The 27744-nt window shown below is 40.6% G+C and overlaps 1 protein-coding gene and 1 long non-coding RNA gene across 4 annotated transcripts in view; one reads left to right on the top strand and one right to left on the bottom strand.

The window, feature by feature from the left end:
* LOC118174980 overlaps nt 1-14181 on the top strand; it is a 24705-nt gene extending 10524 nt beyond the window's left edge. Inside the window, exon 3 of the long non-coding RNA XR_004754836.1 lies at nt 14168-14181. This is a non-coding gene — a long non-coding RNA (uncharacterized LOC118174980). The remainder of the gene's footprint in view (nt 1-14167) is intronic.
* TMEM132D (transmembrane protein 132D) overlaps nt 1-27744 on the bottom strand; it is a 263741-nt gene that overhangs the window by 16202 nt on the left and 219795 nt on the right. For all 3 annotated transcript variants that reach the window (XM_035340793.1, XM_035340794.1, XM_035340795.1), the window contains one exon: nt 26439-26582. In XM_035340793.1, the coding sequence (XP_035196684.1) occupies nt 26439-26582 (144 nt within the window). The remainder of the gene's footprint in view (nt 1-26438; nt 26583-27744) is intronic.

Genomic DNA, 27744 nt, shown 5'->3' with positions numbered 1-27744 from the left:
TTTTTTTTTTTTTTTTTTTTTTTTTTTTTTTTTTTTTTTTTTTTTTTCCCCAGTGTTGACTTTTCACCCATTTCCAGGACTAAGAGCAGCCAGATGTATCTTTATGCAGTGGATTCACACAGACTTGCATTTTTCAAGGACGCAGTGAGAGAAAAGCAAGTGACACGCAGTCATGTGTGGACACAATACTGAGACCCTCACACACTGTCCTCACCATGATGCAGTACATGCTTACGAGCTACCTGCAGCCTGACAAGAGCTTCTTCCTTTTCCCCACTGAGCCACGGTGCCCAGGAGGGACGTGGGCTGCTGTGTTCCTGGTGTCGAGTGGCCCCCTTTCCACATGGCTGGTGCTGGAGCTGCCTGGAGCATGAGAGCTTCATTTCAGGAGAGCTTTTCAAGACACCTACATTTGGTTTCATTTTTGGGTCATGAAATTCAGTTTCATTTCAATATGAAATGATTAAAATTATGTAAAAATACCATAAGATCAAGAAAAAAGTTATTTAAAGTGGAAAATCAAAACATTTCACTTTGGAAATGTCAAAACAAGATGTTTCTTTGACACACAGGAACCTGCTATCATCCTTTTCTTTCTCCTTTTTTTTTTTTTTTTTTTTTTCTTTCAGAGATGAAATTCTAGGAAAATTAGCATAATTTCGTGAAGCTGTTTTACAAAATTATGAATTCTGACAGAATATATTCTGTCAAATTTTCCCCAATAAGCTGTAATCAACTGGGGCCACAAATCACAACAAAACCAACACAAGGAAACTCAATAAAAATCCAATCACTTCACGGAATCTGGAGTACCTTTAGAGAAATGAAAAGTGCTATTCTCTTTTGCAGGAAGGAATGTAAAGGCAAAGGACAAACTTTCTGGAAGTCTGAGATTCATTTCCAACTTCATCACACAACTACTAGATAGGCATGTATAATTTATTGAGACCCATACTCTCAAGGGTATTGAAGTCTTTACTCCCACTGAACTCGGGAGTTTGGTGGTTAAATCTCTTTAAGACTCTGCGCTTTGATCTCCCTGTGATGTATTTGTAAAATGTGGAATGCTCTTCCCTTGTTTTACAGGGATTTTGCAAAGCTTAATTTATAAGAGACAAGGGAGAGCTCGGGTGCTAGGGTTACACAAGTACAGCTTTCTGTTGCTTAAAATTTATCTGTAGTTCTGAGAACAACCCTTCACTTTTTCCACCTGCACCAGGAAACAGCAATCACAGCCACCCGAAGGCATGGCACAGTTCTGTGAGATGTGGCATAGGGTGAAACTATGTCCCTGGCAAGCAGGCAAAGCAATGAGAAATCAAATAGCTTCATTCACTCCTGCTGTTCTCCACTCCTTTCACTGCTCTGGCCATCCCTCATTTGCTGTTGGCTACGTTGCAATTCCTGCTTTCCAGCTGGAAAAGGAAGGTGGTGACTTCCTGCCCACCTGCTGCTCCTGATATTCAGAGAGCAGCAATCCTGCCAGCACAGGATAAGCAAGAAAATGAGACGGCTTCAGCGCCTGCTCCTCTGGATCAGTGGGACATGGGAATGTCGGTGCTGTCACGTAGAAGCACTTTAGACAGACAAGTACTGTCTGATGAGCAGCCAGCGCTGCTGGGCTCAACACACCACCTCGTGTTTTTGATTTTAGAAGCCACGATTGTTAGAAACGAATGTGACAACACTTTCTTGCTTATGTTAATCAAGTTCCATCTTCCTATTCCTCTCCTGATGTGAAAACCACATGCGCTCTGTATCACTCTCTGCAGTCATCCAAGCAAAGAGGGAAAAGTATGATAAACACATCGGGTACCCCAGGCTCTTTGTTACTGAGCTGAGAATGGCATTTCTCCCCTCCTTCCTATAAAGCTTAAAGTGTACTGACAATAGAACAAGTCTGCTTCACACCCATGAAAAGGAAGGAGGTGCACAGGCTGCTTGGTTGGGTAAGAAATACCTGACTTCCAAGTGAAGCAGAGCCAATGAACATGATAAATTGGACAGAATGAACACTGAAACAAAACCATGCTGTCAAGGGGACCGTCAGTCTTCTAGACTTGTCAGATTAAGTCAGTGAGGCAACGCTCTGGAGAGAAAGGTAATCAAGACACACACAGCCTGAAATAGCCTATTGTATGGGCTTCTTGTATCCTCCATGAGACCTTTGGGAGCAGCTGAGAGGAAAATGGGCAGAGCTGCGTGCAGTACAGATCTGACAGAACATACAGGGAGGGCAAAGTATTTCAAATTGCTTGTGTGTTCTCCCACAGCAGCCGAAGGAACTTATGAGATGCTGAACCTCCCCAAATGCAAAAAGGGCAGGTAAAGGAACAGTCCTACCACTGCCCAGCTCTCCCAGCAAACTGGGCTGGAGAGCTCCTGGCAGCACACTGGCATGTGGATTTCAAGCCCAGACTGTGAAACTGAAAAACCAGCAGCATTAACCTGTAGTCAGCAACTCTGATTTTGTCTATAATTATCACAACAGTAAAACTAGGTGTACAAAGCATTGAATTGTCATATCCAGGATATTTTATGCTTTCCTCATTCTATAGGAAACAACAATTTCTGACAACTTCTTTCTGTTCCAAAGGTAATTGCATGCAATTCAGCCAAAGGCTTTTTTAATTTTTATTTATATATATATATATTTCTTTTTCCTGTATTTCTTTAATTCACAAAAGGCCAAAAATATTTCTATTGGCTACCATAATACTTATTGATGTTACACTTCTTTGTACTATATTAAACAACAAATCTATATTAGGATGAATCTACCAGGTATGTGTTTTATGCTCTCTTGTAGTGACAATAGTGTGTCATTCTTAGTTGCCTGCTAGAACAACAAAAATAGGGCTGGGAGATCAAAGCTAAAAGAAATGGTTTGCTCACATGCTGTTTGTTCTATATAAAAGGAAAAGGTTCTTGTAAGAAGACTTACAAGAAAAATGTGCCTCATCTGTGCCACCCAGGGAGAGAGCAGCCTCCCCAGATGCCCCTACTTATTGCAGCAAGCTGTGGGCTTGTTCTCCCCCAGCGACCAAGCCTTGTCCTTGTCTCAGGAGGGAGATGTGCTGGTAGCGCAGCTGGTCTGTAACACCAGCTGCTCACCGAGTCTTTCCTAATTGGGGCAACTTCTTTTTCATATCCACTCAAGTCCCTGGTTAGTCACAAATGAACAACTCTCTGAGTTGTCCTTATGCAGGCTGAGTGTGTCAGGGATTCTCACCAGCATCAACCGCTTTGAGGACCCCACATCTTGCTTTGCTGTGGTTTTGTAACTGATTATTTCTCAGTGAGGAGTGGTATCTGCAAACTGGAGGTCATTTCCCTTTGACAGTCTTCAGATCCAAATGTTTCTGCCTCTTAAATATGTTTCATTAACATACTGAAGCAGCACGTTATAGTAACAGAGGATATCAGACCCCCAATGCCCAGACAGTGATGTTCCCTTCTTAGAGCTCTTATGATATCTATCCAAAGTAAGAGAACAGAATTGTATTTGCTGCTTGAATCACAATGTTGTGAAGAGCTGAATCACACAGAGATCAAATGACATGCCTAAGGCTTCACAGAATGTTTGTGACCCAGCCAAGGAATGAATCCCAAAATCCCAGGGCTCTTCTACCACAGTGCCCTATTATCCAAAACCAGAACATTGCCTCTGCCAGGGCAGGTCTCGAGGCAGGCGCTCCTGTGCCCTGCAACCTGTGGGAGCACCGTGCTTGTGTTACCTGCACATGTGCTGCTCCCACCTTCATGGTTTCTTGTGGCTTCAGTAGCCATGGTAACTTTTTATTTTGGGGTGATACTCACATACCCATGTAGTGTAATCACATAGGCAGACGTAGGGATTAGATTGCCTCAAACTCTGCAATGTTTGCATAGTACAGTATTTCCATTGGCTACACTGGGCCTTCTTTGTTTGGCACTGATATCACATATATTACAATTTCTTAACAAGCCTGTCTTTCTAAAGAACTCCTATTTTTCTTTTCATTACCCTGAGACACACTTCCAGTAATTTCTCATCTATCCTTACCAGGTCATTTTGATAGACTGTATGAGTGCAAAGGAGAACTCTTCTTCATAAGCAAATTCAAATGACGATTACATATATACTACTTTTTAGGGCGTAGGTGGGATGTAAACGAAGCATGCATGATGTGCTGAGTAGTGTGCATTGCAGCTCCTCCGCATGCTCTGCTGTGCAGACAGAGTAAGATCCCACAGCTAGGCAAGCTATGTGATTTAACTCCCCTATTTCAGCTTCTAACTCGGGAGGTCCCTAGCTCAGTTCCCAAAGTGTCAGCCAAGATGACAGTTGTTACAAATATATCTTTTAAACAATACCTGAAAAGAAATCCCTGCCTCTCCAGATGACTAGCTTCTGCCCTGAAATAAGTGCACTAAAAGTCACTGAAGTCACTGTCCACCTACAAAAATTTCACATCATATTCTGAGATTTGTATGTTACTCACCACTGAGAACGCAGTGTGATTCAACACTGCCTCCAATTAAATTTATTTTTTCTCTCTTAGAAAACATAAGTTCCTCTTCTAAGAAGTTTTTATCATTTTATGGTATATGACTATGAAAATAAAAAATGAATAACGTATAAATATTCTTTTGCATCAACTTACACAAAACAAATTACCAGCATTACTGAGGTTTTAAGCATGACTGCTATGAAATTTGCTCCAGGTTTGGTCCAGTGAAGAGCGAGAAATATAGAAGTCATTTTAAAATACATTTTCTTTAAGGCCATAAGAGAAATGCAAAACCTTCTAAATTAGTTAGACTTCTAAACTAGTTAGGAAGAGACGCTGTGCTTGATATATGCTCTGCCTCCTTGGAATCACTCATCTTTCATCTCCATCACTGATTGCAGACTGGAAGCACTGCTATTTTTTTGACAACATACTAATTTTTCCAGCTTCCAAAAAATCTCTAAACAGGGATTGTCAGTTCTAATTATGCAGCTCGTGCTGCAGCGACAGGTGGTTACTGAAGACTCCGAAATGACACTTTGACTTTTGCAAATGGATTCTGAAGTTTGGCCCATGTCCTTGAAAAAAATAGCCAGAAAGGAGGGAAGACAGAAGATGGTGAGGGAGGTCACATGGAAAGGGGACAAGCTGGTTACACTGCCTGCTGTGACAAGCCTACCACACACGTGTGTGCAAGGTGCACCTGGGCTGACTATGGGCAAGCCTGTCCTCAAGCTGGGAGAGATTATGGACATTGACAACCTATCTAAGCAGTTGAGCAGTAAGGCAATAAAGTTATGTTTGCATGGTGCTGTGCCCAAGTAAATTATATCCATGACTTCCCCCATAGTACAGCACTGGGTAGGCTCACTAGCTCGGGCATCTCTGCACCACAGACTGTGGCATGCCACTGGCCTCACACGTAGGTCATGTCTCTAGCTGTCCAGCAACAAAGTGAGGGGGATACTCAAGGATCCAGTAGAGCTGTTTTCCATCTGTTAAGTGGGAACAATAGCACTGCCTACTTCATAGGGCAACCTTACTGTTTGGAGTATTAGGGATGCAATATTTCTGCCCAAGGATTTCATCCAAACCTCTGATTCTTTTTTGTCTCTGGTATGCTTTGATCTTACCCTAGAGGAAAAGCACTTCTGCCCTCAAACAAGAAGTGTCCTGCTCTTCAAATTTCTTTCCAAAAAGCAAAGGGTTATACATAATTTTTAATTAGGGACACAGCTGAGAACAGGTCTGACCTAAGCCAAGTGTGACACCAGACCTCTACAGACTTGAAGGAGGTGAGAGCCAGGCAGGAGAAGTGAATGAAAAGACCCTGCAGGGAGGAGAGAAGGCCATGATGAAAAGAGAGGAGAGAGTTTGAACTCTTCAGTGTTCTCAGACTTCAGTGTCCCACAAACACAGATCTGCAGGCAACTCCTTGAGCTAAGCCAGGGATCAGCTGGTACTTAATGGAATAATGACCAAATGCTGCTGGAATTACTTGTACAACTTAGACACCATCCTGAGCAAGTAAGTGTATTGCATTTCAGTTACTCCAACACAGGGCAAAGGAGATGAAATGTGTTTAGCAATGGCAGTCTTTAGAAATAAATGTTACAAGGAAAAAGAGATTTCTGTCTTGGCAATAGGATGATTTCAAACAGTCTTAAAAATTCAGTCCTTTTTCTGATACTGAGTTTGCACAGCCAAAGTCTAGATCTCTTTCTCTGGCAAGTAGTCAGATATCCAACATTACCACTTAGAAGAAAAAGGAAAAATCTGTTGCAATATACATACACTCATGCATGCATACCAAGCTCTGAAAAGCTATCCAACACTTTGCAGGGCCTGAAGAGAAACAGTGCAACAAAAAAGCATGAAAAAATTCTCAAAGAGACCTATGACTTTATAAGCCAAAAATCACTTGCAGAGAAGTACATAAGCAGGATAGTGCTCCAACACCACAGAAGCAGCGATAATACACAAGTTTCAGAGGAAAGCTGGCATGAACCAGCATGGACAGGCTAAAATGTCAGATCTTGTTTTCCAAACTACACATGCTGTAAAGGTAACTGCAAAGTTTATATTGGAACGGGAGAGTGTCCTTTCCCATTGTGGGCTAGGTTGTGAACAATGAGGGGATTTCTGTCTTCACTTGACCTACTGCCACAACCTTTTCTTTTCCTAGATGCCTATTGCAGGACAAGATAAGTATGTTCTCTCACTGGACTACAAACTGGTGCATGGCTGTGAGCTCGTCACCCCTCACACCAGGAAGCTGTGACACACGGGTGTCACGCTGAGACAAGGCCTGTTTAAGCTGCAGCTGATTGGCATGGCTGGGGCTCTCTGCCTGATCCACTTGCTTTTGGCAAACTCCTCTCCACAAAAATGTCCTCAGCTTGCTCGTTATCAGGCAAGCTCCAGGCAGGGCTGGCTGTCTTCTCCTTTCTGCTGCGTGTGTGCTGTCTTTGTAATCATTTACAGAAGATATCAAGATCTCGGTGCTGGGTGGTTTCATTTTAATGAGGAGGGTGAGAACCATTAGCAACAAACAATTGCATGTGTGTGTGCTGGGAACAGGATGGGAGTGATCCTGGTATTCCCAAGTATCCCACAGACTGGGTAGCAGAGCTGCTTCTACCAGGCTTACAGGAAAATCTCATTATCATTCTAACATACCTCCCACCATCTGCAACCACTGCTGCTACTAAGTAAAACTTCTATTTTACATCTACACACAAGCCCCTCATGGTGGTACTGAGCTAAAGGCAGGCTCCCTCAGCATCTCTCTGGGGACAGAAACAATCCCAAACCACTTGCTCCCCTTTGTGAACAAAGGACATTATTTTGACAAATTAGTTAAATCTCTCTCAGTCAGCAGCGATGACCCTGAATTATTCAGCATGCATCTGTCTTTTTCCCTTACAAAAATGGCTTGTAAAGCAATAAGTGTATTTCATTTGAACCATTTCTTAAAGATGTAAGGCAGTTGGGCTCAATCCAATGTTGCCTGAAGTCAATGGGAGTCTTTCATTTAATTTTCATTTAATTAATTTCATTAAATTTGCAGATGATGCCAAGCTGGGAGGGGTTGTGAGTACTTTGGAGAACAGGATTAGAATTCAAAATGACTTTGATAGTGTAGAGGATTGTCTGAAATGAATAGATGCAATTCAACAAGGGTAAGAATAAAGAAAAAGTTGGGTAAAAATAACTAAGTACAGGATGGGGAAAAATTGGCCTGGTGACAGCAGTTTAGAAAAGGATACCAATGAGAGAGGACTGGGAACTCTCCAACTCCATGTATCCTTAAGGACTGGAAGATGGCAGAATTACCATCTGCAGTGATGGTTAAGATCTGCTTAAACAAATGACTGGCAGGAAAGGTTTCCACAGCTGGGCATATGGTTCCTCTCAGCCCATTTTGAAGATTTAAATGATTATTAAGCATATATTCAGATATGAAACATGTAATGTACAACTTCTCCTGTCTGTAGTATGTTCATATCACCTACAAGAAGTGTGGGTTTACTACATGAAAAGATACACAAATACATCATCTTTGCTCCTCAGTTTCAATATTTATCACAAAGGTGAAGGCATGTCCCGTTGTACTGGTAAATGCATTTTGGACACTAAGAGACAGAACAATCCAACCCATGTGCAAGCCCCCCCTTAGCTCTTCTGAACTAGACAGGAGATAAAAGCAGACTCCAGTGCTCAGCACCCTTTCTGATGACCTGGAGTCGTTGTGGCAACATAAGTTATGTTCCTGGAATGCAATTAAGTAAGTTTGCAGCACACAGACAAAGTAAATGTTATTTAGTACTTTCTTCTTTCCTAATAAGATGTGATAAAATGCAAAATATATTATGCTAACCTGTATTTATAGTAAAAGTGATGATAATTTGCATCACTTTTGTGAAGTGTTCTGATGCGCAAGACAAGCCACTGCCTAAAAATTGTTTGCATTTCATTAAATCAAGAAAATTCAAGGGAAAAAAAAATATTAAAAAGATGGAAGCAAAGGTATCCTATTTTCCTCATGCAGCTAAGCAAAGGCCTGATTTAGGACCAGTTAAATTACTTGGATCGATATTGTTTCATTTCTGTGTCTCTTTGTGCAGTCTAATAAAATAATAATAATGGTGATGAAGATGAACATTCTACATTTGAACTATTCCTATTACATAAGTGTTTCGGCATTTTGCAAAAATAAAAAAATAACATAAAAAATCCTCCAACACTTTGTAAAGCACATCATAGTGAAGTCTCTGGGTGTATGACATAAACGTGTGTGTATGTTTTCATATAGATGTGTGTTTAGATGGTATAGCTATTATTATCCTTGTGCAAATGAAGGAATACACAGTGTAAATAACTTCCCCATGACCACAAAGTGCTGGGGAATGCTATCTGCAAATGCTATCTGAGGCTGAAAAATGAAGCCTCGTTAGTCTGAAGTTTGAGAATAATCAACCAAAACATGAAAATAGCTATACTTAGCATAAACAGGAAAGTCAGGCCAGAAGCTGCTTCCTCTCACAGACGTTCTTATGAAAAACTAATGGAACAGAAAAACGTGGAGTGGACAGATATCCAGGTGACGACTGGAGATGCAGTTTCAATTTCATTCCACAGTTTGACCTCAGAAAGGGTTCATTACCTGCTTGTTTCATTTGTTAATGTTTTATTCACAGCTATTTTGATTGTCATGGGACTGTCTCTGATAGGGATCTGCAGTTCCTGGTCACTAAGACTCAGTGTTAGGAGATATGGGTGCTATCGAAATATAAAGGTACTGAAAGAAAAAGTAATGAACATGTTAAGAGCAAGCGTCTATGACTTACAACGCAGGAGACAACAGACCAGAAATATGGGATGTAGGCTATGATATGCTGGGGACTAACAGTCAGCAAATCAAAGACAGTTCTTAAAACATGCTCAGGGGCAGTGTAAGATTAGAAAACCCTTGGCTTTTGTCACTATAACCAAAGAGAAAACCAAACTGTGCTCTAGCTCTTAACCTGTCAGCCCTACCGTAGCTAATGGGGTTACATGGCAGTGCATCAAAGTACCATTTGGTCTTCAAGTTAAAAACAGATGATCTTGCTACTAACCTGAGCCTAGGGTTCCTCTGTGCTTCCTTTCACTTGCAATGAGATGACAAGAGTTACGCATTGAATAAAATGTATCAAGAGCTGGTTTCAGTGAGGTTGGGGAATCGGAGGTGGAGGGCAATTTGAAAGCATTTTGTAAGATTTCAGCTGCTTGTTCCCCATTGACTCTGATGGGAGTCATGCTGCTTTGATCTTCTGAATGCTTCCACATACTTCTCAACCTGACAAGCACTCATACATTGCATCTGTTTACTGCTGAATCAAGCTGAGTCCTGAACTTTGTTATCCACACTGTCTTCAAACAAGCAAAAGGAAAAATAGCCACACTGTGGGCAGAAGACTCCATCTGAAAGTATACTACCCTGTTGCATTGACACGTCGTGCATTTTCTAAGTGTTTAGGAATTGATTATATTAATAATAAAGAATAATAAAGTTGCATAACTGTTTAAAAAGGCTCAGTGATGTGCATTTCATGTGAAGACAGCAGGATACAGAAGGCATGGGAATGAACAGGCATGGATCTTTATCCTCAGGAGCTGGATCTCTTTCAGTACACTTGTATTTAAAGCCTATGACAAACTCTAGGCACTTAATGAAGAACTGTACCAGGCAGCAGCTTGTGTCTCCCAGCACAGGCTGGAAGAAGGAGGCTGGTTCCATGCATGCACTCTGGAAGCAGGCAACAAAGGCAAAAAGAGGAAAAGAAGTGGAGTCATGAGGAAGTCTTTTAATTTGGATTTGGGCTAGTAAATTGGAGAAAGCTCTAATTTGTCAACAAAATTCTAGATTTTCATAGCAGTGCTAAGATTCTGAAGAACACTCAAAGCTCTTGGGTGCTGAGCTACAAAACAATCAGAAGTGGACATCAATGTCTGCTGGTTCAAGCTGAAAATCCCCCTCTTGAAATCAGGATAATATCATAGGTAAAGGATGGGCAACTACATTTATGTCTATCTAATTCATTACAGGCTTTAAACTCCGAGGCGTGAGAGTGACTTTTGAACACCAGAATTTGCATGAAGTTCTGCAGTACCCTGGAGAGACTTGCATCTCCTTTCAAAGACAGATATATCCACCTCTAAAGAAACATTTATAAAAACATGCAACATAATTGTGAAGCAGCAGCTTCACTTGCTCTTGCAGTGCTTGGAGATGTGTTATATCTTCACTACTTACTGAAAAAGTAGCTGCTATTATTCATAAATAGCTGGCAGAAGTGAACCTTCTAAAATAAAAACTCTCTCAAAAGAGTACACATGGTACAGGGGAATGGAAAGGGGAATTACCAGAGTTTTATATTCAGCTATTGTTATTTATTTTAACAAGGCAGGTGATGGAGCCATAGTTCTGGACCATCAGCCTTTCTGCTAGATATCACACAAATACACAGCCATGAGCCTAAGACCCATGAATTTTACAGATCAGGCACTGACTCCTCTTTCTTGACTCACCCACCTATAAGTAATGGTCAGAATCAGACCATACACACCAGCCCAGTGGATGCAATTTGCTTTTCCAAAAGCAGTGCTTCCAGAAGGATTACCACAGCACCAGCTCAACTTTAAAATTTACCTTTGTGGGTACAGTTCAGAGGGGAGGAAGAAACCTGGCAAGGAAAATGCATTGCCAAAACCGAGCAATGCTCACATATTTAGTGTTGATGTTGTGCCAGGCATGCTCAGCTTCAGCCTTTAGTGTTTCACTCATGCTAATCCAGGCATCCCCTGCATAAGCATACCCTAGATTGCAGGCACCTGGAGCAGCTGGACAGCAGTGCCCTCTCCTCTTGGTTTCCAGACAACGTGAACAAACTGGACAGCTCAACTATATGCAAAGTTCCCTGGAAAAATGTACATATTAATGCCAAGCTCTCAGCACAGCGAGCTGGCAGGAGCCCACTCTGGTTTTATCTTTCACACTCATCAGTGTGCTGAGCAGACAGCAGATGACAGGGGCTAAATATTACTGCAACTGCACTGAGCTCAAGCTGCTACTGCAGTTCCAGCTGCTCATAAACTTAGCTTTTTTATTTAAAACAGAGCAGAGACTGGGCTGATTTGGTATCCCTGTGCTTGCTAATCCTACATTTGTCACCGGCATCAGACTGCAACATCCTCCTTGCCTGCTGGAGCCCCACCCATGCCATTGTTCATTTATGCTCACCTTTGAGGTCTGCTATGAAAAAAGTTGCATGTAGCTGATGACTGCCACTCACCTATTCACAGGGAGGGTAAGACTGAGAAAGAGGGAACACCTTTGTATGCAGTGTGTCACTCCACAGGCTCCACAACACTTTCTGAACTCCCCTGAGAATTATTTGCTGTGAGATTTTCAAGTGAGATATTTAACTCACTATTTCCCCCTCAGGTGAATAAGGGTTGTTTGCCTCAGGAAGATTATATGAGGCACTTACCAATGCTATTCAGATTTTTATTATTATTATTATTATTATTATTATTATTCAGAAACAGAGGTCAACCTCACCATGCAAACTCATAGAAAGAGAAAAGCTTATTACAGCACATGTAGTTCCTGCCTAGTCTTTTCCCTCTGTGTACGTATGTGCAACTTTTCAGTGGGCTAACATACAGCAGTTAGGAAACCTTTTCCTTTCTGTTTGAAAAGCAGAACTCCATATAATGAAGGGAAAAGAAAAATAAAAATGTAATATTATCAACAGAACTATGATTGCTCCAAAATCCCAGTGAATAGTTACTTGTGTCCATAGGACTGCTGAGGACCAAGCTACGCTTCAAACTTGTCTTTTATTTATTTATTTAATATATACCAGTACCAAAAAAGAGTTGTTCTGTCACCCTCAGCTATTGCGAGCAGTTTCATCTGGATCTTAGAGCCTCCTTCCCTCAGACATGCAGACAGGGAAGATTTTAGCTTCTTTGCACTTATAGATGGGTATGTGTGAAGCCTGAAAGACTTTCACAAGCTAAAATAAATCCACATTAGCAAACACTTAGACAGAGATGTCACTCACATGACATCTGTGTCTGTCCTAACTGTTTTTTATGAACAAAACACCATTCCCAGAAGTATCCTGGCCAATTCATTTCACCAAGACAGTTTTCTTCCAAATCTTCATAGCTAGTTAGCATGTAAATGTTGCTATTTAGGATCTTTGGATTAGAACAATTTCTCACTCCCATATCTACTTGTAAATCTTTTGACAACACTTACAAGCAAAGATAATTTTCCAGTGGATCAATGTAAAATTCTTCCTCTTTTGTACAACTTCATAACAGATTGTGTGTACATCAGAAGCATGTTCCCCTGTAGTACTTTATTCCTCCTAAAATTTTGAACTAGATTCATCTACTTCAAGTAGATCTGGCTCTTTCAGCTAAAAGTTTTGCAGCCTTAGGGATTCTTTATCGGATGTGCAGATGATCTTTTTAACACCTTGAATTTCTGTCTTTCATATCTTGCATTAAATCAATCTCCCTATCATGATTTTTATTTATGCCAATGCCCAATTCTATTACAACTCCCTCTTCTGCTTTCTCATTTTCCTGTATTATTCTTTTTTGGGGTCTATAATGTCATTTCAGTGACTAAGTCATAGACTGTCACTTCACATTTATGAACTGAAACATGAATGTGCATTATCACTTTATTTTTATGAAAATCCATGATAACTAATGCACCAATTGAATTTCTGCAAAGAGGCTTTATGTTTGATTTCACGATATCTGGCCTCTAACCTCCAACCCTCCAAACAAACTTTTGCATCTATATTTACATTCTGGGGTCATGATAGTTCTTTATCTCCCTGCCCCAATTACTTCAGCAGCTATAACGGAATTTAGGCAGGAGCTTAATTAGAAACTACTCTTTTCTCTATTTTGGACTACATTTGACGTGAAAGGAAAAAATATTACTCTAACAAATAAAAGACTTTATGTAACTGCCCCAATGCCCCAGGCTAATTAGATAAGTGTTTAGCTGAATAGACAATTGGCCAGTAGGAGATCATGGTGGTGCCCCATAGCCTAAGAAACTGCATTCATTTTATTCATTTTTCTACCCTTGTAAGCCTCTATTTTATGATGATACTAGTGCAGGCAGATTACGTTCATAATTTTTTCCCCTTATTTCCCTTCTTTGATGAGCAAGGAGTATCCCAGCCCTCAGAGGTATGTTCAGGTCACTCTTGATCCCACAGCTCTAGACCATCTGCATTCCTTCTGTCATGCTATAAAGACCAAAGAAAACATATGAGGCTTTTCAACTTATAAATAACTGGAGTGGTCACTGCAGTGTCAGCTTTTGACAAAAGAACTTTGAGGGTGTTCCCAGGAAGAGAAAAAAATGTCAAGCGCCAGTAAAGTCTGCTTGAGTAACAGTCTTGTTAACATTTAGCTTATTAAAACTCATTAAAACCTTATGGCAGCCCTGAAACACCCATGAAATCTGATAGCAGCAAACTGGTCCACACAGGGACCATGCCGAAGAAAAGTATCTCTCCAAACTACATCCTGTGTGCTGCAGACACCATCTGGGGCTGAACAGGATTTTGCATCTAAAGCCTTTTCAAAAGAAAAATATAATTTTAACAATATAACAAATCTGAAGATTCACCAGACCATCCTCTACTTAAAGCAGCTGGCTGGTGGATGAAAGTTTTTCTGCTGTTGGGCTGGCGGGACATCATCTACTTGCTGCCAGACTTTGCCAGGCAGAAGTATAGATTTCATCTTGAACACACACCTGAACTGATCTCTTGCATGATATTTCCCAATGAAACCTGAACTGCGTGCTCAACTCCCATTAGATTATGCAAGCTCAGTGACCTTAAATCACAGAGAAAACCTTAGTCTTACAATCCGGTTGTTTTTCTAACTCTTCCTTGGATCACTTCACTAAACAAAAACTAGAGAAAATGACAGAACAGACAAAGCCAATTATTACTAAATCCAGGGTTATCCATTGTAAAACATGAGGTAGTTTATGGCCCAGAAGGATTGTCATTGTCTTGACGTATTATACCGACCTCTGGCAACTTTTGCCATCTAACATATTTTTTTAAGCTAGAAGTTTTTAAACAGCTGAGCATTTCACCCTTGATTGTGTGTAAAGCAGATTACTCATCTTTTGCTGATGACAGTGTGGGAAAGAGACTCTTCCACTGCGGATAACCCCTCTCCCCCCAGCACAATAACAAATTATTATTATTATTATTATTTTTTCTTCCTGTGCTATTGAGCAAAGGAAAACCTCTCCCAGTTAATGTGCTTCTGGGATCATCATTCATGCCCCCTAGTAATTTCTGTGTTATCTTTTCTACATTTTTCCTGTGTTGGGCACACTTTATCACATTTAATTTTAACATCTCATTTTATGTGCTCAGTTTTCTCAGAACCTCAGTAACAACAAACCAACCAATGACAAAAACCCTTATCAGCAATTAGCCCTGCTGGAGATCAACTGTTAACCAATATGGATACTAAAAAGTGCAGGATGCAGTTACATACCCATGTATACTTTCCCAGCAGCCTGAGCTCCAAAGAAATAAATATCAATGAATGTAGCCCAGCTGAATCTACTAAGGAGAGGCAGAGTAGGAGATGAGATTAGACACAAACATTGTTTAACCTGGCAACAAAGGGAACAATTTGGAAAACTACTTGTCAAGGTGTCTTCAGAAATTAGTATAGTATATTTTACAGGATTGCCAGAGGGGCTGTTTCCTATTCCGTCTACAGGCCTGTGTGAAATCCTTGTGAGGAAATTCTCAGCCCTAGGGAAAAAGCTGCCTTCAAGATTTGTTACAAACTTGAAACTCAGCTCAGCGCCATCAAAATGTGTGAAGAACTTTCATGGAAACATGGGTTGTGGCACTGAAACAGCTAAAACTGGCTCTGGCTGATCTTTGCTTTCAGCATTAAGTTCATGCCAAACTAAACCATCCAGTGATGGTGAGAGCTGTATGTAGAACACAAAAATTGTTCTCTGTAAGTAGTAGACTTTCTCTTCTGTTCATCGAATAAAGTCCAGAGCAATCCCTCAAACTACAATAGGTTAATTGGATTTTCAGTGGTGGAAATGAGATCTAATACCTTGCAGAAATTGTATGTGCTTGTGAGTATTATTGGTTTTATATTTTTTTTGAGCGGTAGTCAAGTATAATTAATCTAACCCTTAAAAACCATGCTTAAAATGTAGTTTGGTACACATCCTTTGTGCCTTTAGATGGCCAGTCACCAGGCAAATGATACTTTCCTTCATTACTGATGTTTCATTTCTCTCTGTCTGGTGTTTACTAGAATGAAGTGGAGCATGTAATAGAACATCGTGTTCATAGATTTCATTTTCAGTATCAGCTCCAGTTCTGCACAAAATCTCAAACACTACAACAGCTTTTTACATGCTCAAAAATGCAAAAAGAAATTGCTGAATGCACCCAAAAAGTCTAAAGAGGATACCCTAAATTTATTCAAACGACATCATTTACAGTTGCAAAATAATTGCCTGCACACAAGTAATCAGCTAATTTTTAACAGTTACTGTATGGAAGAGATTATAAAAGTTGGGAGAAAATGTTGGCTTTCTCTAATATCCCACCTGCTCTAAATGCATGGTTATACTTTAACAAAAAATGAATAGCCATTGAGACCAGTTTTGGTAGGTGTTTAGGTTTCTAATTCCCAGTTAAATTAGTAGGATTTGGATGCCTAAATAGCTTTAAAAAGTTTATCATCCAACAATCAGTGAAACAAGGCAATATTGCAAAATACAGCTGAAATGGGAAAGCTGTTCAGCATTTCCATGGGTAGCTGATGTGAGAAAAATAACAACACTAAAGTATCCTACAAACACCCATGCCACAATCTTCCTTATTCTAGGAAGAGACCAGATCCTCTCACATGTGTAAAGCATAACACCATTACAGATAATTATTTACTAAAATAAACCAGACTCAGATAACCCCTTGAATTCTGACATCTGAAAGTAGTTTTCAGATATACTTTACTTGTTTACCTTCTCATGCTCCTGGAAATCCTTCAGAAGCACTACACTGATTTTATAAATAACTGCAAAGAGAACAAGGGGGTAGCCAAATGTCAGAATGGAAAACTAGGGAAGAGCTGAGAGTGCAAGCCAAGACTACATACACTGCACTTGACAGAATGAAAAGCATCTGCCTCCAAAACATATTGATTCTGATAGATTTTTAAATCATCATTATTTATTTCACACCAAAAATACCTCTGGAAAGGGACAAACTGGTGTACAAAGTCCTTACCTGTTAAGTTGCAGGCAAAGAGAGTTACATGCTTGCCTCGATGAGGTCCTAGAAAGTAATGCAAAATGGTCCAGATACTGGATAAAAGGGAAGAAATCTATCAGCAGACCTGCACATACTTTGTTACATAAGAAGTCTGAAAATATTTCTAAATCCTCACTCAGCTACTCATGACACTAATTTTTACATGCTGTAAGTTAACAAGAGCGCTTCCTAAAGAGCCTGTCCTAGTTAAGGGTATGTATATTATTAACAATCATAATGATAGTCTATTTTATGCAAAGATCTCAAAACACTTTTCAAGGATTTAGAATTAATACTTTTTATCTGTCAAGGTAATTCAGAACCATTATACATCTTTTGTAAGTGCGTATGCTAAGACAGATCAAATAAATGACTTGGCAAAGATCACAATAGCACACCGATGTCACAGCTGAAAGCATATGCCAGAAACTCCACTATAACCAGATAAATCCAATGCATAATCTGAAAACACATCCAATGGGTTCTCCAACTGTTATCTAATCTTATTAAGGCATAGGCAAATGAAACGAAAATCAAAAGTCTCACAATATGTGCAGATTGAGCTCTTATTAGAATATGTAATGCTTAAAATCGCAGCCCAGTGGGCCCACTAGAGCATACTTCCTTTCTTAATTACCTTTGAAGAAGAAAGTAGTAGACATGATTACAAGTCCTGAGCTCATTATGTCCTTTTGACCTCTTAGCCTACCTGGCATAGACTCTTTTATCTTTCATATAGGTACATCCTAAAAAAGCATCATGTTCTTCTCTCTAAGAAGTCTAGGAGTCCTCCAAGGATCCCTTATCTAATATTCAGGGTGATTCATGTTTCAGATCTTATCAGTAGCTTCTCTACTAACTCCAGATTACCAACCAAATCTTCAGCTAATATTAATCAATACAGTGCTGATACAGTCAGGGGGATCTAAACATACTTAAAACAGCTGAAAATATCTTGTCAAAAAATCTTTTTATTTCAATAAGACCAATCCTTCCTATAGATAATATAATAACTGTACACTCCTACAAATGATAAACAAAAGCAAAGTCATTTAGTGGCTATGATGTATATGATATGTCCAGAGAAATCCTAAATTGGGCTGAGAAGACATTAATTTATATGGCTTATTGTAACTTTTTACTAAGTGGTAATAAAGCAACACAGATTTGTGTCATGATCTGGAGGATGGCTTAGAGGCACAAAGAGCTATAAATACTGCATCTAAAAGAAAGTGGCAGACGGTGACTGGAACTGAAGAACACAAAAGCTTTGAAGCTAACGGGAACTTTTTTGAGAGAAAAAAAATCACAAGTTTTAATGATTAATGCAAATTTCTGTTTTGGAGCCATGTCCTATTGGATGCTCCAGTTTAGCTTTCATTTATATCCCAGTTCCTGGGAGACATGGGACAGTTATATAGAATCATAGAATCTCCTGAGTTGGAAGGGACCCATAAGGATCATCAAGTCCAACTCCTTGCACCTCACAGGTCTACCCAAAAGTTTAGCCCATGTGACTAAGTGCATAGTCCAATCTCTTCTTGAATTCAGACAGGCTCGGTGAAGTGACTACCTCACTGGGGAGCCTGTTCTAGTGTGCAACCACCCTCTCGGTGAAGAACCTCCTCCTGACATTGAGCCTAAACTTCCTGTCTCAGCTTAACACTGTTCCCGTGAGTCCTATCACTGGTGTTTATGGAGAAAAGGTCTCCTGCCTCTCCACTCCCCCTCGCGAGGAAGTTGTAGACTGCAATGAGGTCCCCCCTTAGCCTCCTCTTCTCCAGGCTGAATAGGCCCAGTGACCTCAGCCGCTCCTCATATGTCTTCCCCTCTAGGCCCTTCATTATCTTTGTCGCCCTCCTCTGGACACTCTCCAACAGTTGAAAGTCCTTTTTGTGCTGTGGTGCCCAGAACTGCACACATTACTCGAGGTGAGGCCGCACCAGCGCAGAGTAGAGAGGGATGATCACTTCCCTCGACCGACTCTCAATGCCATGATTGATGCACCCCAGGATATGGTTGGCCCTCCTGGCTGCCAGGGCACACTGCTGGCTCATATTCAGCTTGCTGTCAACCACAACCCCCACATCCTTCTCTGTGCAGCTGCTTTCCAGTGTCTCGTTGCCCAGTCTGTACGTATAGCCAGGGTTGCCCCATCCCAGGTGCAGGACCCAGCACTTGCTTTTGTTAAACTTCATGTGGTTGGTGATCGCCCAGTTCTCCAACCTGTCCAGATCTCTCTGCAAGGCTTTTCCACCCTCATCCAAGTCCACAACTCCTCCAAGTTTGGTGTCGTTGGCAAATTTTCTCAAAACTCCTTCTAGTCCTACATCCAAATCATTTATAAAAACATTGAAGAGGACTGGCCTTAAAATGGAGCCTTGAGGGACCCCACTAGTGACCATCCACCAGCCTGATGTGGCCCCATTTACCACAACCCTTTGAGCCCTGTCCGTCAGCCAGTTGTTCACCAATCAGATGATGTTTTTGTTAAGCTGGATGCTAGACATTTTGTCCAGTAGGATTCTATGGGAAACCATGTCAAAAGCCTTGCTGAAGTCCAAAAAGATCACATCAGCTGGTTTCCCTTGGTCAACTAGACGGGTGATCTTATCATAAAAGGAAAACAAATTTGTTAGGCAGGACCTACGCCTCATGAACCCATGTTGGCTGGGACCAATGACTGCATTGTCCCCCAGGTGCGCTTCAATAGCCTCAAGAATCATCTTCTCCATAATTTTACCAGGCACTGACATGAGACTGACAGGCCTGTAGTTGCCAGGGTCTTCTTTCTTACCCTTCTTGAAAATTGGCACAACATTTGCCAGCTTCCAGTCTACCGGGACCTCTCCAGATTCCCAAGATCGTTGAAAAATAATTGAGAGAGGTCCTGTGATGACGTCAGCCAGCTCTTTAAGCGCCCTGGGATGAATCCCATCTGGACCCATGGACTTGTATGGATCCAGGTGGAGAGCAAATCCCGCACATGTTCTCTGCTTTACATATGTCATTATCCGTGAGGAGACCTTCCCCATCAAGCAGCGGACCTGTGTTTTCTTTGGTTCTCCTTTTTCTGTTCACATATCTGAAAAAACCCTATTTATTGTCTTCCACAGACACAGCCAGCTTCTACTCTAGTTGGGCTTTGGCCACATGAATTTTCTCCCTACAAACATGAACAGCATCTCCGTATTCCTTCCTCGTCGCCTGACTCTCCTTCCAGCAGTCGTACAGTCTCTTTTTTTGCCTAAGCTCCAGTAGAAGATCCCTGGTCAGCCAGGCCGGCCTCCTGCCCTGCCTGCCTGACTTCCAGTATTTTGGAATTGCCCGATCTTGTGCTTTTAGGAGGCAGTGCTTAAAGATTGACCAACACTGATAGATACCAAAGCCTTCAAAAGCAGTTTCCCCGGGGACCTTGCTGACTAGTTCCCTGAGCGACCTGAAGTCTGCTTTCCCCATATCCAGGGCTGAAGTTTTGGTGGCAGTTTTCCTTCTGTCACCATAAATTTTAAACTCAACCACTTCATGGTCACTATGACTGAGACGGCCGCCAATTGCCATGTCTCCCACAAGACACTCTCTGTTCTCCAGCAACAGGTCTAGGAGGGCACCTTTCCTAGTTGACTCCCTTAGCACCTGCACCAAGAAGTTACCGTCTAGGTGTTTTATGAACCTCCTGGACTTACTTGTGTCAGCTGTGTGGTCCCCCATAAGGACAAGGGGAGTTGATCTCAAGGCACCTCTCAGTTCTGCAAATAATTCATTGGCATTATCATCCTGACCAGGTGGTCTGTAACAGACTACCATAATGACATCACCTTTATTTGTTCATCCCTTAATCCTTACCCAGAGGTTCTCAACTTTGCCATTGCTAATTTGAAGTTCCACACAGTCCAGCCCATGCTTCACATACATCGCCACCCCACCACCTCGCCTACCCTGCCTGTCCCTCCTGAAGAACCTGTAACCATCTATTGCAACATACCAGCCACAGGACTCATCCCACCAGGTTTCGCTTATGCTGATGATGTCATAGCTGTGGGAAAGGGCCAAGACTTGTAGCTCTTCCATTTTATTCCTCATACTGTGTGTGTTTGTGTAGAAGCACTTCAAATGCGCCTCCCTACACGCATCATCTTGTGGAGCAGACTGAAGGTCCTCACTGGCACACAGTCCCTCTGATTCTAGCGCACCATCCCTTAGCTCGTCACCGGCATGCCTGGTTTTATCCCCTTCCCCCTTTGACTCTAGTTTAAAGCCCTACCTATCAGCCCTGCCAACTCCTGACCAAAAATCCTTACCCCTCTCTGAGAGAGGCGCATCCCCTCTGGAGCTAGCAGGCCTAGTGTAGCATAGACCTTCCCTTTTATATTCAGAACTCATCTTTGCCATGCTTACTCTTCATACCAGAGAGATATTAAAATTGTTTCTGCTCCTTTTAAAACCAATATTAGCAGCACAGGGACTGAACTCAGCAGTTATTATTGCAACTTTTATTTTTGATACTGTATGTTCCTTAGTTTTTCCTATATCCTGATTACCAAAGCAGATCAGAAAAAGTATTTTCTTTCTCATAGTTGCTTTATCCTAAGTTGAAAAGTTCAGAAAGATTCTGATGTCAGGAATACTGAAATTGAGCTGAAATGACAGGACATGATTTCATCATTTTCTATCAAAATGAAATGTTTAGACATTGCAGAAAATAAAAGCATCCATTTGCAGACTTACACGTTTGTTTCAAGGCAGATCAAAGTTGTTTGTAATGGAATAAGGCACTTCAGCTGGTGAGAGAAACCACATTATATTGTGGAAAACCATGGCAGATTGAACTTGATCTTCACCCAACCCCCAAGGCAGAGATTTATTTTCGCATTACAAAATTCAGCCCTTCATAACCATATTCTATGCAAGTGTTCAGTCTAAAAAAAATCCCATTTGCAAATGGGAAAGTATTTTCTTTGATATAATTCTAGAAACTATGTTGAGCACATCTGCTTTTCACTTCCGCTTGGATGCTCTGAACCCTCAGTGATCAAAACCCATATGACAACCTCTCCTGAATATTACACGCTGTGGTTAACTAGTTTAATAGATCACAGCTTCTGAAACAGGGGCTTGGTCTTCTTTACTACTCTCTATCACCTGCTTTACCCCCACTGCAAGTTACATTTTCCTCCTCTTGTCCCTCTCCTCCCCCTAGGAGCAAGCACCACACCAGGGTGAATACTTGGCTTCCTCCATTTGACTGTGTGAGCTGTTAGACTCAATCAAGCCATAACATGCATCTCAAATCACTCATAACATGGCTTAAACTTGTGAGATAATAGGGAAATTGGGATTCTTCACATGCTTGTTTTTAAATTTTTATGTATCGTTGCAGTACCTCCATTTCTGGGGCTCATGCCTTGATCTGCAGCCATGATGGTTATCTTTTCCATTTAAAGGTGCAACTGAAAACTTGTGTAATCACATGCATCCAAAAATGCATTGCAAAAAGAGTATCAAATGGACTGTCATTAGTGATACGACTGCTAAAAGCAGCAGCACTAGAACTGCCAATGCTAACCTAAGGAGCAGATAAAATTGTGGACCCTTCTTCTGCCTTGGATTTTATACTGTCATTCCACTAACTTTAAAATAATTCAACTTTCCCCTGAAGTGCACCAGAGTAAGGAAGAAGAGAAACAGCCACTAAAAGTTTAATGTTTTAAAACACTGTTTGCTTCAGGCTATTTTGGATGCTCTGATACTTCAGTTTTTGTAAAGTCTATCGCTTGGTTAGAAAGAAGTTATTTTGTTACTGATAAAACCAGACTCAGCATTACTGGAAGATTTGTTTGTCTGCAAGAACATTTTACAAAGAGCTGAGTGCATTGTTACCCCCTCTAATACAGTCCAAAGAAAATAGAACAAAGCAGCTATTAAGGCATCACTTGATGTAACTTCATACCATGGAGCTGTGGCTGGAACAGTCTGGCTTTGCATCTCTGCAGCCAGCTGACAAACAGCACAGGGGGAAAGAAACATCACCGCTTCCCTCCTCGTGCAGGGCCAGGCAGATAGGACTCTGCAGAGGACAGGCACAAACTCTAGGCAATTGTCCCACGTCCAGAACTGGTTGTGGAGCTGCTGCTTTGGGAAATGGGAATTCAGAGAGAGAGGCCATGCCACAGGTTCTTGCACAGCCTCTGCACTTGGCACACAGCCCCGTGGCTCTGTGGTAAGCCCCAGGTTGGGCAAAGGGTATCAGCAGTAAGGAATCTCCTTTCACTCCTTCTGCACCCGGGAGTCTGCCTGTAATACATATGGAAGTTAACACATCTCACCTCCTGTTTACATCCTTATCTGAGATCTAGGTAAAAAGCTAAGGAATTTTGTTAGAAAAGAATACAGTTTTGGATAACATACAGATTTTGAATGCAATCCTCCACAAAATACACAGCGTAGCATAAGAAAGGGCCAGAAAAACTGTATCCTGTTCCCAGTGCTGGCACCATTCACTATGTGATTTCTGGCAAGTAGCTTCTGGACAGATGAGAATATATTGGAATTTTTGGTTAATTGATCAAACAAAATGAATTTCAAGGAGTTTTCATTTCAGGGCAACTGAAATGCAGATTTTCAATTAACTCATCAAATGAAAAAAATGAAAACAGAGCATTGGAAAGTGATGCTTTTGAGACATCTATGCTTTGGTAAGGCTAAAAAAAAAAAAAAAAAAGGACATTTTGAAATGGAAATGACTTTCAAAATGAAAGATTAGAACATGTTGATTTTTTCTATTTCCTCTCCTCAGTCTTGATTTAAATGATGTTGAGATTTTGATCCATAGGAACGACTCACCAAAAAAAAAAAATCTGATCACTAATCTCCAATGAGATCAGAACAAGTTTTACCATCTACTTCAATGGTCAAAACTTCATTATAGCACTTTGAAATTTTTCTGTGTTTCATTTTTCTCATTTGTGAAACAGAATCTGTACCATGCCTCCACTTTTTGGCATGATTACTCTGCCACTGTGGGCTACATCATTTCAGACATCATTTGCCATGAATGATATTGCTTTAATTGACTAAATTATGTACTGACTTATTTAACCAAGTTCAAGTAGATGCAGTTTGGCAGACAAAAAGTCAGTGCAGAATTTGGTCTGGATCTCTAGAGTACTTTGAAGTCCCCAGTGAAAAAAGTGAGTAATAAATGTGGCTGCTGGAACCAAAAGTCAAATGAGGATACCAACACTGAGCAGGGAAAATGAGTTTAAATTCATCATTAATCAACACACACAAAAAATAGGAATAAAAGATATTATACAACAGGTCCATGGAAAAACAACAGTGAAGATACTAGAAATGTAATCTTAAATTTTATATTTCAATGGGCATTTAAAGCAGACATTTTCTTCCATTTTATATTCACCACTCCAATGCCTAGAGAACAGAAACTCTGATTACTGTTGCATGCTGAAGGCTGGCTACTAATTATATAACTTTGTCTTCATTACATAAGATGTCTGTGAATAAGACTTGGTCTGAAACAGAGCAGGTAAACTGAAAACTCAGAGAGGCATTTTCAATTAAAAACTCACTTTAAACTGGTGACTCATTTTAAGGCTGCTGAAATCTGCCTTTCTACTGCAGAGGAGTACATCCTACTGTAGTAGGATGTTTACAGAAGCCTAGAACACCTTGATCCCTGACTAGATTTCCTATTTCCTATTTATATAGCATATATTTATATAGTATATATATGGTATATATAAATAACAGAAAGCACAGAAACCTTTATTGGTATATTCACGTACTTACAATTGATGATAGACATATACATAAGAAGTGCTACCACATTAAGCTCTTTGCCAGGGTAAGAGCCAAACGTATATACTACAAACTGTTGCAGATTTACATCAGCTAAAACCATTTCACAAATACCCAATGAGTATACCAAAACTAGAACATTGGAAAACAAAATTGATGCTTCAACTATCTTCCAAATCATATACTTTCTTTCAAATTACTTTTTCCAGCTCTTTGATTAAAATGAAAATTTAATTAATTAATTTAAGTGAAGATTTAGTTCATTAGCTTCCACAACACAAGGCAAGAAAACCAAATGATTTCTTCCTGTTTTTAATTCTAGATTCAGTTCATCAGTTTGCTTTATTTGGCAGATTTACCAGATTCTAAAGGGCTTCATGGAAGCAAGAAGGACATTTGGATTAAGACAGCCAGAAAGACACATTTAGTCAGAAAATACCAGTATAGGTGGCTATTTAGACTAGAAGACCTGAGTAGATTCTAAAATGGAAACACCAAAAAAAGCTGGACTTCTCAATTGTATGGGATCATCTTGTGTATAAAAAATTATCATAAAGAAATTGTTTAAAACAAGCCCAATGAATGTCGACATGGCAAAAAGTTAAATATGTTTAGAGATAGTACAAGAAAAGTCATTTAAACCCATACCCAGCTCTATTCTTCAATTACCCTGCTCCAGGTTGTCATTCCCTCTCTGACATAATGATACTTCTCAAACTTTCATTAGTTCTCCCATATGACAGTAACAAACAAGCACCTACATTCTTATTTTCCTTTACAGGCTAAAAAAGCTCCACAGGAAGAGTCTTTTTTGGCTAATGGGGCCCGGAGAGCCTTGCTTTGGAATTAACAATACCCTTAGCCATTCAAATCTAAATCAAAATGAACTAATGTAAGAAGGAGAAAGCGAGAAAGCTTAGCATTCCAGTCAGCTTTAGGCTAAGGCAAATTTCACAAAGGCCAAGTCATCAATATGGTGCAGTTCACAAAAGTTAATGTGATAACAGTGATTTCCAGCAGCTGAAGGGGTTGCCCGTAGTATTTCAAATCATTTTGTGACAGGCTAGTTATGTTAAAAAAAATCAATTTTAACTTTTATTTGTAACCATGTCTCTCATTTTGTCTTCTCATGTGACTATCACAGATGTCTGAGAAAACATAAAAGCTGGTGTAGATGAGCCAATGATTCTGTCACCATGCTGGAATACTTTCTCCTGTATCTCCATGGCTGATCATGTCTTTCTCTGCCATTAATGTGTGTGAACCATTAACCAAACTGAGTAGAAATATGCAGGGCTTCTTAAAAGCTTTTAGTTTTTACTGGTACAAGCTGAAAGTCTTCATGAAGCAGCAAATGTGTTGAGAGTTCCAACCTGACCCTGAGATTTCTGTAGTGAAATGGTGGCTTAGAAAGCTTCCTGCAGGCTCTCTCCTCACTACTGGGTAGGGAAGTACAAACTGTGAATAAAAGTTAGGAGTAGCCTTACATTATGTCCTGTCATGTGTCTTGAAAGAAGTTTAGCTGTTGTTCAGAGTAAATGGACTGGTCAAGTTTCTTACCAAGTAATTCCCAGTCTATGACTGGTGGGCAACATATTTTTTTGTGATACCCTTTGTTTCTCAGCAGCAGAACAGTTAGGAAGGAGAAAGAACTTGTCACATTAGAGAACATCACTGTTTTGTAGGGCCTCTTCCTTTGTTCAGTGAAGCAGTATGGGCCTACCTTAATGACATCTTCATCTGATGATCTGCACTCCACAGATTCCAGAAGATCAGTCACAGTCCCATCATCTTCCACAGAGATCACTTTGACAGGGACAGCCACTGTTTTCCCAGTGAGAATAGCTGTATTCAGGATCTCTGCTTCCTAAGAGACCAAAAAAAAGCCCTTTTGGTTAGTATATGTCGCTATTACTTCATTAATACCACCTAGATTCATCTTTACATTAATTTCTAATGTCCATTTTAAGAGTTATTCCAAGCACAGTAGGCAGAAGGGACAAAGTTCCTCCCTTTAATCCTGGAACCAAGCTTCCAGTTCTGATTGATGGCTGGTGACACATTTGGCATACTCTAATTGCTCTTTCATGACTGCTCATCAAGCGTCTGAACATCCTAACACCCAAGGAGTGATGCTGCACGGCATTAACAAGATGTCTCTTGCATATTGCTATGCTGAAGTCTCCATCCTGAGCTCACTAATGACCATGCTGATCACATAAAAATAACCTGGCTTAAGGTCTGGCTGTTCTACCCACAAAATGTTTCCATTTCATTGGATGCTCGGGATGGCCATGCACAGAAGCCACTCTAGTCTTAAATGCAAGCTTTAGGCTGGTCTTGGGGCTGCAATGTTGGCAGATTCAACTTCAGTCTCCCAGTTCATAACTTGTAAAGTAGGCTAGTGGCAATGTCTCTCATGACAGATAAGACCTGTGTTCTCCTCTTCTGCCACTTATGGAATTATTTTAAGAGTGCTGGTATTCTGGTCCCACATTAATGCACTACAGGACTGTAGGGAATCAGACCCAGATCAGGTTATCTAGGTCTTACCCTGGCTCTTGTTTGCTAATGATGGGCTAGCACTTGTTTGCAACTGTTTCTTTATCTGTCAGTGAGTCTCATGCAAAACCATCATCTGTCAGAAAGAAAGGACGCTGAGAAGGTCTAGGCTCTGAACTAAACAGACTCTGCAGTGATGTGTGTAACTGGTACAACACTGTTGTGAGGATTATTGCAAAATGCATTCCCTCCAATTGATTTATCATTTCTAATTTAAATGCATTGATTTCTAATCATGTGAAGAACACAAGGCTAAACAGCACCCTCAGTTACTTAGGTGTCACATCAGTCATGCACAACAGATATCACTGACGTGCACTATGACACACAGGGAGCCCAAATTGGTCCCTGAATTCTTCATCTCCTTATTGCAGAATGTTGCTCATTCCTGGAAAGGTCTCTAAGCTTTGAACCATGCCTTCAAATCACGGACTAACCCATAGAACAAGAAGCTCTTGATTTCAGCT

Source organism: Oxyura jamaicensis, chromosome 15, assembly GCF_011077185.1.
Source record: "Oxyura jamaicensis isolate SHBP4307 breed ruddy duck chromosome 15, BPBGC_Ojam_1.0, whole genome shotgun sequence".
Classification (NCBI taxonomy): Eukaryota; Metazoa; Chordata; class Aves; order Anseriformes; family Anatidae; genus Oxyura; species Oxyura jamaicensis.
This window is presented reverse-complemented; position numbering and strand designations above follow the sequence as displayed.